The sequence below is a fragment of the Cajanus cajan genome, chromosome 8 (assembly GCF_000230855.2).
Source record: "Cajanus cajan strain Asha chromosome 8, NIPB_CcT2T_4, whole genome shotgun sequence".
Classification (NCBI taxonomy): domain Eukaryota; kingdom Viridiplantae; phylum Streptophyta; class Magnoliopsida; order Fabales; family Fabaceae; genus Cajanus; species Cajanus cajan.
Window position 1 is genome coordinate 29,768,280 of NC_138524.1, and position 15,095 is coordinate 29,783,374.

The 15,095-nt window shown below is 34.6% G+C and overlaps 1 protein-coding gene across 1 annotated transcript; it reads right to left on the reverse strand.

Annotated features, from left to right (window-relative positions):
- Positions 1-10,923: 10,923 nt before the first annotated feature.
- LOC109793530 (serine/threonine-protein kinase RHS3) lies at positions 10,924-14,790 on the reverse strand. Its single transcript, XM_083062717.1, has 3 exons — positions 14,418-14,790; positions 12,719-13,536; positions 10,924-11,967 (listed from the first exon to the last, which is right to left on the reverse strand). The coding sequence occupies exons 2-3, from the start codon at positions 13,534-13,536 to the stop codon at positions 11,088-11,090; spliced, it is 1,698 nt and encodes a 565-aa protein (XP_082918843.1). The 5' UTR covers positions 14,418-14,790; the 3' UTR covers positions 10,924-11,087.
- Positions 14,791-15,095: the final 305 nt, after the last annotated feature.

Here is a 15,095-nt window from a genome sequence, read left to right on the forward strand (position 1 = left end):
CCCGTTCTGGACTCCTAATTCAACTTTTGGGTTTTTGGGCCTTCTAGTGTCTTCCTAGTCCATTTTGATGCTATACTTGGGCCTTTGGGAATTCTTTGTCCTGTACTAAAGGCCTATTTCCTAACGCTCATCAACAAGTGTAGAATCTACGGTCGTGATGGAACCAACTTCTCCATTGGGGCTAGTTGTTGATTCCTTCTCTTCTCCAAGTTGGAATTGATAGAAAAGAATGGCACAATCCAAGAGGGGGGTGAATTGGATTTAATGACCCTTTAAAAATTTATCAGAGTTTTTGGATCTTAATTTCAATCAAAACTTTTCTATGACAGAATTTTCAAATAAAGCCCTCCTAAAGACTTGTTATGATGATATGAATGCAATGTGCTCACTTGATTCAACACAGTAAGGTTCAGCAATAATATTCAATTACATATTCAAACCATCAAGATTCACATGCACTTATTAATCAAGTTTTATCTTCTTTAAAGTTCCACCAATGAATTACACAATATAAGAGATAGGGTAGAAGAAGATTGCACAAGTCTTTTATACTGGTTCAGCCACTCCACATGTGACCTACATCTAGTCCTTAATCACCACCTGATTAAGATTTTTCCACTATCTTTAAGCAAGAAGGTTTACAAGCAAACACACATGCATATACTTCACTACTAAAAGATAACCACTTTCTTGACCCCAAGAAAGCAACCCTTGTAGATCCCACTACAAGAAACTTCACCACTTGAGAACCCCTTCTCAAGATTTTCCACAAAGATTCACAAAGAATTAAAATGGAACGAATTCACCTGGAATTCTTGAACAAATCTTTGTCTTCCTCTTTCAAGAGTATGATGATGATGATGATTTCCTCACAAGCTTTTCACAAACGTTTTTCTCTTGGATTTCACAAAGAAAACTCTCCAAGATGTCACACAGACTCTCTAAAACGTTTTCACAAGTTGATTATCAGTTCTTACTCAATTGTCTTAAGTTTCAAAAGAGTTCAAGTCTATTTATAAAAGTTCAAACCCAGATAATCGATTATTTTAAAGAATAATCGATTATTTTGTTCTTCAGATTTCTGGAAATCAACCAAGAACAATTTAATCGATTATTTAGCTGGATAATCGATTATTCCAGAGAGTTATTTCTGAAATAATCGATTATTTTGGCAAATAATCGATTATTACAGCAAGGCATGCCACTTAGCCCATTTGCTGAAATAATCGATTATATTTAACAATAATCGATTATTTTGAGTTAGTTCTTAAAATTTCATTTTAAGCCTCAAAATAACTCTCCAATGTTTTTAACTCATCATCATCTACTCCCTACTTAATCCTAGACAAGATTTGCTCAATGCACAAAGCACACACAATTACAAAAATTCATTTCCTAAGTTCTATTACATAGTTCCAGTTCATAGCATTCTCTTTGACTCTTCTTTTGACTTTGTTTTTGTGCTCTCCAAGTTGTTGCATGTTGTGATCATCAAAACTCTTTAAGCTTCAAGCTCTCCTAAGATCAACAGGAATGACGTGATGCTGATCTCCTCAAGGGCAAGGAAGAGGTGGAGATGTTTGGGGTAGGTGAAGTTGATGCTCAAAGGGAAAGGAGAGGAATGGATGGTGTTTGGTGGTGTAACTCCTTTAGGCTAGCTCACTTCACTTAGGATGATGAAGGCCAACCAAGGAAGACCCAAGCTCACTCTAGGTAGAGAGGAGAGGATAGGGGGCCATGGATTTCCTAGTGGACTAAGGAAGGAATGAAGTGGCACAAAGGCTCACTCAAATTCATTAATTTCCAAAGTGGCTACAAGGTGGGTGACCTTGAGTACTTATAGGGAGAGAAAGGCATCTAGGGTTTCTTGGGAGCATTTGGCCAAAAATTTGGAGTCCAAATGCACCCTAAATGAGTCCTAAATGCAGCCCAAATGAAATGACTATCATTTCACCTAAAAGACTAAAGTATCCTTAGGCCTAGAAAAAGAAAGAAATGGACTTTGACCTCATAAATTGAGGTTTAAGTCCTAAAATAAATCCTAAGACTAATTTTGCCCCATAATACAAAGGCTAAATATAAATACAAAATAAAATCCTAATATTTAATGTACCCCAAAATACAAGGGCAAAATAGGAAAAGAAAATAACAAACTAAGGAGAGGGCTCAAAATCCACACATATGATAATCATGACTTTTGGTGTGGTGTGTTCTTCATCTTCCTCTACTCTCCTAGCCATGGACCTTGTGATAGGCCCTATATGATGCTTCAAGGATGGTCCTCCATCAGGTCGTGACAACCGTGCCTTTGCTAGTTTCTACAAAGGAGGTGGTCTGTCCGTGATGTGAGATTTGGTTTCTTAGAGTAGGAGTAAGTATTACTCCACTCCTACCAAGTTTCAAAGGAATTGTGCTAGAGATAATGGAAGCAAGTCTGTTGCTGGAGGCTCTGCTATGAGCGGTGCTACTAGTGTAGGAGGCTCTATTTCTACACCTATAGATAGATACTAATTAAAAGTGTGGGCAACATGGGGATCAACACTACAACTATCTCGACAAGGAGATCACATGTTTCAATTGCAATGGTAAGGGTCATATTAGTACTCCATAGTCGCCAAAGCCACACATAGTTGGAGCAGGAGCTAACACTAGTACAAAAGAGGTATTCTACGTCGGTTATTTTGAGCTTTTTACGTCGAAAAAGTTACCGATGTTAATTCAGGAGACGTAAATTTACGTCGGCGTTGTAAAAACGACGTAAATTTACGTCGGACATTACAAAGGTCCGACGTAAAAAAGTAGTAAAAAAATTAATAAAAAAAAATAACGAGTGCAAGCAGAACGGCCCGTTCTGCTTGCACAACGGCCCGTTCTCCAAGCAGAACGGCCTGTTCCAAATGTAGAAGAAACGAGAGGGTGCAGAGCCAGCTCCACGCCAACATGCTACTGACGTTTAAGTAACGCGGGTATGAGTTAGTCATCCGAGCAACTAACCTGGTAGGTTGGTTCTCTCCGTCTATGAAATCGCATTTGACTCAACACCAGCAAGATTTAAAATAATAATATTCAAAAAATGAAGAAAAGAACAAGTAGTAGTGAAGATGGAAAGTAGACAGGGAAAAGGAAATGAAAAATACATAAAAAATGGAACTTGCAATTAAGTGTACATGGGAAAAGGAAACGTACCATTCCCACAAACGTAAGCATTTGACTCGCTGTCGTCGTGGAAGCCAAAGTCGCGCCGCAAGCAAAAGATGGAGTGGAGCTCCAAAAGGCGCAGATCTGCAAAATTTTTTGAAGGCTTCAAGCCCTGTTTCAGCGGAGAGAACCAACCTAGCTACCAGCTTAGCACGTTTAAAGAAGGTGCCTACATTTTAATATATGAACCTTTTTTACGTCGGATATAATAAATTCCGACGTAAAATGTAAAATTTACGTCGGATATTAGATACTTCCGACGTAGATTCTACATTTTACGTCGGACCTTATTAAGTCCGACGTAAAAAAGTTAAAAAAAATTAGAAAAATGCCACCACATTTTTTTAGGTCGATTTTTGTTTTGACCGACGAGAAAATAGTGACGTAAAAGACTATTTTTCTACTAGTGTAATTCTCAATTTAGGTGTCCCAATACTATTGAAAGAGTATTTACTCTTAGTGGTGTTAAACTACTCAGTCCAAGAATCTAATACAAGGTATTTGTTTCATAATTGAGAATCATTTTATTGTATTATTTGATTATGGTGCAACCCATTCTTTTATTTCTTTTGCATGTGTCTAAAAATTGAAATTATCTGTGTTTTGTTTGATTTATGATTTGCTTGTGGAGACTACCCTTGACAGTTCGATAATTACTTCAAGAATTTGTCTTACCCCGTTATTATTTCTAAAAGTAGTCTCTAGTTGATCTTATTTGTTTATCTCTTAGTGAACTAAATAACATTCATGGAATGGATGGTTGATGGAACCATTCTTGAAGGCCATAGGACCTTTGACAAGGGCAATGTCAAGAAGAATGTAAGAGGAGTGGGTTCAAGGTGAAGGTAGAAGGCCTAAGTTTCTGTTGAGTTATAGACTTATTTCATAGTTCGTTCTTCTTTTTGTATATTTTCCTTATAAATGTTTTCCTTTATTTTGACCTTGTATTTTGGGTCAAGTAGTGTAGATAATTTTTTCATTCTATTATTTTTACTTAAGGGTGTAATTAATAGATTAGGGGAGGTGTAACTAGTTAAGTCTTGTTAGACTTATTATTTAGGTAATTTCTCTAATCAGTTATCTTTTCCTCTCTACATATCTTCTTTCCAGCTCTTCATGCTCATACTTAGCACTTTGCTCTCATGCTTTCTTTATGTGTGTCACTCTTAGAAATGATCCTCGAACATATATATAAGGATCCAAGACACTAAGACTAAGTCTTATAAGAAGATAGATTGAACTCATAAGACTAATAAAGAAAAACTGAATCTATTAGATGAATGTAGACAGACTAAACCTGTCATACTAATGGAGATAGACTGGATGTAGCCTGAACCCATTAGATGAATGGAGACAAACTAAACCCTATAAAACTATACATACAAAATACTTTATAAGACATACAGATAATACATTATATTTGAGTTATAATCAACAAAACCCTTAGGGTTCCCATCCCATAACCTTTTGTCCCTTATGTTCTCATTAAGAATTATTTTTTGAACAACAAATAAGAGATATATTAAAATGGTACAAAAGGTACCAAAATCCATATAATGATCAACATACAACTAAAGTGCAATAATTGCATTAAGAATAAAGTCCCCAATAGAACATTCTACACCCTTCACCAAAGCTTTTTCACATTCAAATAATTGCTACGCAACCTCCCCAACCATTATGGTGCTCCATTCATCTATTGCCACATACTAACTAACTTAACCCCTTTTTCCAAGACCAAATAGTTTAATCTTAGAAACTTAAGAGACAAAGATTCCAAACCCACCCAACAACCATTCCAGAAAACGTTTCCTTCCTATCACTCACTCTCTTTGTCAATAGTTCCTAGATATCCATCCCTAGGCATATTCAAACTATCACCTTCTAGGGAATTAATATTTGACCACCAAGAAAAGCTCATAATCCCATGGACTTCCTTACCTAATGTGTCTACTCCGTACTTGTACTATTTCTTTATATCATAGAGAATTTGTTTTAGTTTTTATTCTTCACCGCCACTTTCCCTAACAGAGCTATAAGGTCAATAATTTAATATCTTTAATCATTTAATCTCCCATACCCTTTTGTAAGCATACCTTACTTCATTTTACCTGGTGAATTGTACTTCTCTCTTCCCGTCTTAGCTCCCTAAAGGAACTATTTGAAAAGTTTTCAAGGGAAGAAATAATATCCGAAGAAGTCTTGAAGAAGGAAAAAGTATATCAGGAGAGAAACAAGAATATATTTGAGCAAGAAAAAAGATTACGAATCCATCTATCATTGACTTGAATGCCTATCAAATAGCCCTTATGAAAATTCATTTTCAACCTTGAAGCTAACTCAAACAGTTGTAAAATAACATTTATGAAAAAATAATAACCAACTATTTTTCCTAACTAATAGGGATGTAAAAGGGGTGAGTTGGATACAAGTTGTAGCCTCTTACCACTCATCCCTAGATAAATATCTGTCCTAAACTCGTTTTCATATTTGTGTGAGTATCTGTTAAGTAGATACTCACATATATATTTTTTCAATATCTACAAATATATGTCGATATTTATTTTAAAGATTAATAATTTTAAAAAATACTTTATTAATAATTTTTATTTTTTTTATAATAATTTCTTTAAAAATTATAGTTTAAAAGTCAAAACATAAATTATTCAGATATTATACATAATTTTGTTAATAATGATTCTCAAATTTAAAAAAATTAATTGTTAAAGTACTTTATTTTCATAAATTTTAAAAAATTTAATATATAATTATATAATTAAATATTAGTAGGTACCTACATGTATGAATACTATAATATTCATACCCGCTCTATTAGTGTAAGTATAGAAAATATTCATACCCATTATCTATGAGTACCTATTTACACTAGTGCAAAGGACCCTTTTTACGTCGGGTATTTCAAGCTTTTTACGTCCCAAACGCAGCCGACGTTAATACGGGAGACGTAAATTTACGTCGTCTCTCGAAGGCGACGTAAATTTACGTCGGATATTTAGCTATCCCGATGTAAAATGGGCCTAAAAACACCCCAGAATTTACGTCGGACATGGTCTTGTCTGACGTAAATTCTGGGGTTTTTTTTTTTAAAACGTTTATTAATTTTTTATATACCCAACACCTGCATATATATATATAGTCCAGAATATCAAACCTAAACCAGGCAGTCCAAATAGAAATTCAAATTATATTTAAAAATTGAATGATAAAAAGGAAATAATATATAAATCTTAAAAAGAATAAGTTATGACAATGTAAATCCTATTATCCTAAAAAAGCTATAAAACATATGTTTGTGAATGCTATCTAACTAACTAAACTAACTAACTATCAAACTAGAAACATAATATCTAACTAACTAAACTTAATTAAAAATCTAACTATTATATACCTTGAAGAAAAAAAGTTGCCCATTGTTCTCTTATCTTGATGATCTCATCTTCGGGCAATGGAGATGGATCTTGAAAGACCTGAAACATTAATTTAAGTGTCATTAATATGCAATGTTAATTATCGTAAAGGTAAATATACTTAAATAAATTTTGATATGAATTACCTGCGCCCAAGAATTAGTAATACCCGCAAAAACCATGGCTCTCATCCAATACATGATGTAATAGCCACATTCAAACGAGTCTTGTTGCTTATTACACTAAAATGAGAAACAAATAACTATTATTTCCAAAGTCAATAAATTTAAATATTATTTACTGTATGAATTAATTTACTAACCTTAGGGTATATGAAATGCAATGACTTTGATGATCTGCCTCTTCCACTTAAAATATTAGTTCCAGACACGATTCTAATTAATTGAAATAAAAACATATGTTAGTCAATATACATAATTACAGTTTTAAAACATAATTAAAAAATTTAGTTACCCTTGTAATTGGCATTTAACTTCGTGGCTTGGTTTTCGATGTAGTGAACAAAACCACACCACGGTGTATTCCTTAGGAATGATTACCATTAACTGCCAATGGGACCTACATTGTATGACAAACAAATTAGGTATAAAATTACCATGATTAAAAAACCAATTAAAAAACTAACCGTCAATGTATGGAGCCATGTATATATCTCTTTGTGAGTCACTCATCCATGTTTGCATATATTGCTGGATCTGGACCTGAGCGTTTCCTGATTTTTAGATTGATGCTCAATAAATCCATATACTTGAGCTTGTGCTTGATCCACACTCAATTTGTCCATGTACCTAACACAAATAATTATTATAAGTTAAATGTAATTATTGTAAATTTAGACTCATAAAAGAAAATATGACTTACATGGCCCACAGCTGTATGATAGAAATATTTAACATGGAGTTTTCCCCAACAATTTCTAATGCATCAGGTAGAGATATGTATAATGGAACATCAGAGCTATCAACTCCAAAAACTTTAATGTCCCACTGCAATTGAATTGGCTTCTTCTTTAATCGTGGTAATATGATTAGAAGCTTAGATATGGGATCATCCTCAACTTCTGCGATATTAGCATCATCAACATGAGGTTCTCTCATGACCTCCTTACCAAGATTGATAAAATCCTAAAGAAATAATCAAAATTAGTTAAAAAATAATAGAATTATAAGAATATAAAAGAGCAATAATATAATTACCTTTGCCCGTGCTGAAAGAGGCATGACCAAACGTTTTGGCCAAGCTAAGAATGTGTTGGTTGCCTGCCCCACTAGTTGAACCTCTGTATTTGGCAATGGCATTGGAGCAGCAGCATCTTGAACTTGGTCAACCACAACCCGTGTCCAGTCTGGCTGTAGAGGGACACCATGGATGGTTGAGCCACCCTCAAATACTCGGCCAATAGCCACTAACCGTGGGGGGTCATCCTCAACATATAACTCACACTGGTTTGGTACATCAGTGTGAGTCTGATCTGGTGAGGGATCTGGAGCAGCACAACTCCCTTTAGTGCTGACTCGAACACCATCATGAGCAACTGCAGTCTGTTGCTGAGAACGAGCCAAAAGTTTAAACTTCTATTCAAACTCTTCTCGAATATTCTTCAATTTTTCTTCAAAATGCATCTCCATTCTCTGCATAGCCTCTTGACTGCAAGAGTCAACAGTGCTCCTCGATGATTGTGCACCAAAGAAATCTCGGTGGCTCCAAGAACCACCAACACCACACACACGGCCTCCGTGCTCTGGCCTTTCTGTGGCCGTTGTGAGGATATCATCCCGACCATGGGAAACAAATGAGCCCTGGGTGCTCTGCTCAACTAAACTCTCCTGCAACATATTAACAATAAGTGTACCCTAAACTACACTTATGAATTAAATGAGTTGAAATGAAGAGTCTTAGTTTGTATATTTTTACTTACTATTTTATCAGCAACGACCCTTGCAGACTCAGAAGTCATTTGCCCATCTGGTTTTGTCCGGGCTGCTATCCACATCTCATGGCGGGGAGGTGACTCCACACGGTTAGCAGACTCAACCCCTGCTGCCTCTGCCATAGCCTTCTTCATTTCTTTTTTTTTTTTTCATATCCCCCTCTTGACAAGAGATGGGGTGCATCATTCTTGGCCTGTCGTTCTTGGGCAGCTATTCTTTTAGCCTGCAATAATACAAAAAAGAAAATGAGATTAATTAAAATATACCTTAAGTATTTGTGTCAATGTAAGAGTTATCAATAACTAACCTGCCACGAAGGGTCCAATCGAGTGGCACGAAATTGCATCCACTCCTCATCAGTGATCTGGTACTTTAGACAGGTAGTCTCATTTTGTCGCTCTCCAAATACATACTCCCGTGTCAAGAAAGTCTTGAAGTCTCTCCACCTAGTGGCAAGGGCAGATAACATCTTCCCCCTCATGACCTCAGTGTTGGGAATGTCAAAATTTTTCTATGAAAATAACCACAAATAATAAATAATGTATTTAAGTTATATAATATTGAAGGGATGTGAAAGTATATACCTGAATATCCTGCCACATGAGGTTCTTGTCAGCCTCCTGAACGTCATCCCATGATGGAATGATAATAGAAACATGCCGTCGAGCTAGGACTCCCAAATAGCTCTTAAACTTGGCAGCATTTGGGCCTGATGCCTTGCCAGAACGAGGATCCACCTCAACCGGTGTCCTCTCCTTGGCAATGCGTCCAGCTGTCAACCCAGACAATCGGGTGACAGATCTACCTTCCCTCCTTCCACTGCCAGACCCAGAATCCTCCATAATCCTGAAAAAATTAAACTCTGATTATTAAAACAATGAATTAACTGAATAGACAAATAAAGTAAAAAAGATAATAACAATATAGCAACAAATTATCTATATATTAACAAAAATTAACTATTGACTCAGTTATACATAATTTTTCTAACCTAAACTACAAACCTAAAAAATCGATAGTAATTTCGGATAAAATCCATAAATATTTCTACTAATACGATGGCAAACTAAAGGTCAATGCCTAAAAAAGTCAATCTTTAATGCATCTGGAACAGCCCGTACTGAAATCAGAACGGCCGTTCTAGATCAACAATTTACAAAACCAAATATTTAAGCAGAACGGCCCGTATTGCTTGCAGAACGGCCCGTTCTGCAAGGAGAACGGCCCGTTCTGCAAGGAGAACGGCCCGTTCCAGATGAACAAATAGCACAAAATAAAAAAAAAAAATTGCGTACAGAGGAAACTAACCTCAAATAGACACTTAGAAATGTCAAATGTGGAAACAAAGCTACTTCGAGACTTAGAGAATAAGAGAGAAGAAGTAATATTTTCGTAAGTGGGACGCGCGGGAATGAAAAATGGAGAGGTGGTGGCATTTTAGTTGAAAATTTACGTCGGTGGTGGTGGTCCGACGTAAATTTACGTCGTAGCATATGTGGTCCGACGTAAATTTACGTCGGCCTGTGTGGCGTGCGACGTTGATTGACTAATTTACGTCGGACTCCCTTTTGTCCGATGTAAATTAGTCCCCCAATATTTACGGAACTGCCACCGCGTTTTTACAACGTCGGGGCTTCGTTTTTCTGACGTAAAATGGGTGACGTAATAACCCATTTTTGTACTAGTATTATGGGTACAGATTTTTTTAGCATCCCTATATTAAAGTATCATCATCACACTGTAAATGTGAAATGTATGCAGGTGTTCAATGGTTTGTTTATCAAGTTTTACATATTATATAATAAATAGATAGATTGACAAAATAATAAAATTGTATCAATGTTAGTTACAGCTATCATGTGTTCACCAACCTTCTTTATGATTTTTCATAATCAATTTAAAGAATCTTCTTCAACATTTAATCACACCTTTTTTTATTATTTTATTTTCAAACTCCTTTTTAGGAAGAATAATATATCATGGCTCATATTTTGTCATATTTCAATCTCTCCTATACACTATTTTAAATTCATCCACGCCTATGATTGTAAAATAATATAGCCAATTAATGCTCTTTACATATGGCAAGAGAACTAATTATTTTATTTTATTTTAATTTTTTTTTACCTTTCTCTTTTCAATAATTCCATTCTCAATCAATCTTGCATTTAATACGTTGGTTCCTTTATTCTCATTTTCCACCCGATCCAATTACACATTTAAAAATTTCTTTCATACCATCCGTACGTAGTTATGTACATAGAAAAAATACATATCACTATTATATTCCATGTCATAATTGGTTTACCACTCAATATTTTTGAAACACGTGCAATGTAGCAAAATGAGCCCCGACTAGCAAAGAATGGGGCTATTAGTGCAAATGTTAGTTTCTTTCGGAAGAATGTAAATAAAAGAAGCTCAAAAGGAAAAACCGTACATGTCTTTGAAAATTTCTTTTGAGATGTAAGTACATTTTTTTTTGGTCTAAATAGGGCATCATAAACTTCTAAAAATACTCAAAATCTTCATGAGAAGAATCAGGTTGTGTATGCCTACTTTTATCACTTGCATAAATATCTGCGATCTTTTTGTCTACTGGGGCCACATTTTCTTTGCTAGCATATTTAGAATAGTTGAAAGGTTTTGGTATAATAGGAGGTGCAGCACTTCTAATAAGAGCCCAATTCACTCCATCAAAGAAAGGGTGTTGTTTTATTTCCGTGGCACCTCTCTTATAAGCAAATCTTTTCTGAGGCTCTTTCACCAACAACCCTTTTATAAGGTCTCTTGCCACATTACTAACACGGGGTTTTTCTGGGAACCTTAAGGGTTGCCCTACAACATTGTAGAGTGTGGCTTTGTTTCCTGTGCCCTTAAAGGGTGTTATGCCATGCAAAAGCTCATACAAGAAGATCCCAAAAGTCCACCAATCCACTGCACTACCATGTCCTTCACCACGGATAATCTCTGGTGCAAGATACTCGTGTGTCCCTACGAAGGACATTGACCTCACATTTGTAGGCTCTGCCATTAGTTCTGGGAGGCTTCCTCCAACCATGAGGCCAAAATCTGACTTTGACTTACGATTCTTTTTTGGATGCAAAATGCGTGGGAAGAAACTTGAGGACAGTATGCAACCGTACACCACTTGATCATCATGAAAAATGGCCCCAGATGGACCATTACTGCTACTACTACGTTGATCATGTGCAGATGATGACTTCACAAGTGTAGGGTTGACAGTGCAACGAAGGGATAGGTCAAAATCCGATAACATTATGTGACCTTCATCTCGAACCAGAACATTCTCTGGTTTTAAGTCTCTATACACAATGCCTAGCATGTGCAAGTATTCCAAAGCTAACAAAATCTCTGAACAATAAAACCTGCATGTCGCAAAAAATAAGATAGGGAATTTTTAAATTGGTTTTGAAAACTTATTTCGGAAATGCTCAGTCAAATGGTTATTATTCCACAATTTAGATGGCAAAACAAAGATTATCAAAATTTTCACTTTAATCATGTAAATTTGAGGATAAACATCTCAACAACATGTTTTTATTTTAATATTATTGCATTCTTAACATGATGCTAATGTACTATTGGTCTAATGGATTAGTTGGCGCATATGCATATCATACCTGTTAGTATTACCATGAAAATGCTTAGTATTCTTTTTACAACATAGAATAGGAAAACGAAAAGGATGTATAAGAAACAAGAAAGCAAATGCAAATACTATTTCATTTATTATCAAAAGTATGTATAAACACAAAATAACAATATAAGAATGCAATAAAAAAATTATTCCAGAAATGGTAGATAAGTTCCAATTATTGTTATAAATTTACATCCATAATTTAGAAGGATAATTGTTAGGAACAAATAAAGTAAACTGCACTTGTTTTATTGAAATTGTCTGACATCTTATTTCATATTAAGGAGACAATAAAACTACTATGTTTAATTATTTATATCGAACATATATAGCAAAATAAGATCATGAATAATAACTATTGTAGCATAAATGTGTCGACCTACATATGTACCACTTTGGTAGAATCCAAGTCCAATGTATAAGAATGTATTTAAGTACTCACATGCCATTGAACTAAAATCAACTCTTCAGTAACTAACCGTGCAGCGTCTTCAGTGAAGTACTTGTTATATTGCTTCAATCGAAGAGAATGCAGGCTACCACTACTGCAAAACTCCATGACCAAACAATAGTATTTATCAGTCTCAAAATAAGAATATAAAGTTGGCAAAAATGGGTGGTCGAGAAGTCCAAGAATCTCTCTTTCTGTTTGTGCTCTAAAAAGCTTGTTTCTACTTGCAAGTGATGCCTTATCCATTACTTTCATGGCAAAGAATGCATTACTTCCTTTAAGCCTCACAAGATACACACTTCCAATATCTCCATACCCAACACGCTTTAGAAGTGTGAAATGGCTAAGATTAAGACCATTACCTTTAGAAACCATGTTAATTGCATCCCACCTTACATCACCTCCAGTATGTGGCTTAATATGTCCACTACTAATGTTCTCTAAACTATCACTACGAGAGTTAGTGCCACTACCTTGACCTTGGTTGGTTTCTTTTGTAGGTAAAGAAAACACTTTTGGAGTTTCTGTTATTACTCCTAATGAGGTGGTTGAAGGGTTAGAATTTGAAAGCATTCTTGCACTTGGACATGGGCGTTGAGTAGTGGAAAAATCATAAATGTTCCTAGTAGGATTTTCTAACTTTTGAGGTTTAGATGTTGGTTCACTTGTCATGTTTGAATTGTTTTCAGAAGTTTGGTGTATTTGTCTTGCTCCATTGTTTGTGTAGTCAACTGTGGAGGCATTATTTATTGCTTGATTTACCTCTTTGACATGACTTTCAAAATTATTTTCTGAATTTCTACAAGCATGATCCATCTTGAGAGTCTCTTGTAGATTGTAATTCATCTGCATTTGAAATTCAAGACTTGATAAATTTCCACATGTCTCAATCACTGTCATGGAAAGTAACCACTAGTATAATAAATAATATTGTCGTCATAAATTAATGCATTTATCAATGTTTTTAAAAAATCATGGATGCATTATGATTGTTTTCTGTTGGTAATTAGTGTTGGTGTTAAAATGAAAAATGTAACTCTTAATTACATTAAGTGAATTAGTCACTTTGATAGGCTTTGATGCCATTAATGGACAATGTAATGGCAACCATTAAGAGAAACTTTTGCGAAACCGCATTGAAAATTAAGTTAATTATGATATGTTACACATGAACTAATTTCTCAATATCATATATTAAATGTACTTTAAGGTTTACTTCTCTCTTGCCTATGTTTGTTAACAAAAATACTTTAAGGAAAACATGTTTCATTTTCTGTCAAAAGCCCTGATATTAGAAAGTTGTAAAAGTAAGTAACTATTTTTTCAAAATAAAACGAAAGAAATACACAACCATAAAACCTCTTATGTTAAGTAAGTAGAATGCATTAGAATTTCCTTTTAACATAGAGAAAGAATCATGTCTACAAAATGCATGGCACAATATATAAGCGTTTAAGCTCATAAGGAAATTAAATCTCAAGTCATAATGAAATGTCAAATAAACAAGGTAAAAGTGGTCAATGTCATATGCACGTGTGCGTATATATATTTACAATGATTAAAAATTAAATCATTTTAGTCTATATGATGATTAACATGTGAACTTCAAACTCTAATGGTATTCGTTATAAACTGGCGTGTTGAGAAAAAGAAGAAGGAAAACTCATCAAAGGAGAGATGTCAATGATATATTTGATCAAAATAGAAAGTTAAAAAATCAATAAAACCTTATAACTTCACAGGCTCCCTGAGAATAATGAGTCTTTGAATAAAACTAATAAAATGTAACCCCCGTGCATGCAGGTGGATGAAGAGCCATCTTTGGATTTCGCAATATTACAAAAATTGAAAAAAAAAGATAGAAAGAAAGAGAAGGAAAGAGATAAATGTATAATATTCTTTGGTTAGGAAAGAAATGACTCATGGTTATTGAAAATAACAGGTTCTTGATTAGATCACCACCCATCATCATAAACTAGGAGTTCTTGAGAGGAAATTTGTGGAACAAAAGGGAGAAGATAATAATAGACCCACAGATTGGAAAAAATATATTAAAAAATATTTATATATATATATAAATAGACAATCACAAAGAGATGATGAAACCAATGTGTTTGTATAAGCATATAGTACTTCAAAAGAGAGAAGGATAAAAAGACAAAGTGAGAGAGAGAGGAAATGGTCATTGCCAATAAAACGTACGTATGGATATGCGTTTAATTCTCCTACGAAATAATGGTTTAACTAACTCTATTAGGCTTGATTGGTTTACGTGTTTTCTGTTTTTATTTTCACTGAAAATGAAAATTTCACCATTTTTAAAGAAAAATGAAGAATGTGCAGTGAAAACAGGAGGCATGTGATGTAATTTTAATAACATTTAGTGACTTTTGTATGTTTTTTTT

What these genes read in the sequence shown, in the direction of transcription:
- LOC109793530 (XM_083062717.1), bottom strand. Translation starts at nt 13,536, where the DNA reads ATGAATTACAATCTACAAGAGACTCTCAAGATGGATCATGCTTGTAGA. An exon ending in TTCACTGAAGACGCTGCACG is followed by an intron (nt 11,968 to 12,718) that starts GTTAGTTACTGA and finishes TGCGACATGCAG; the next exon opens with GTTTTATTGTTCAGAGATTT.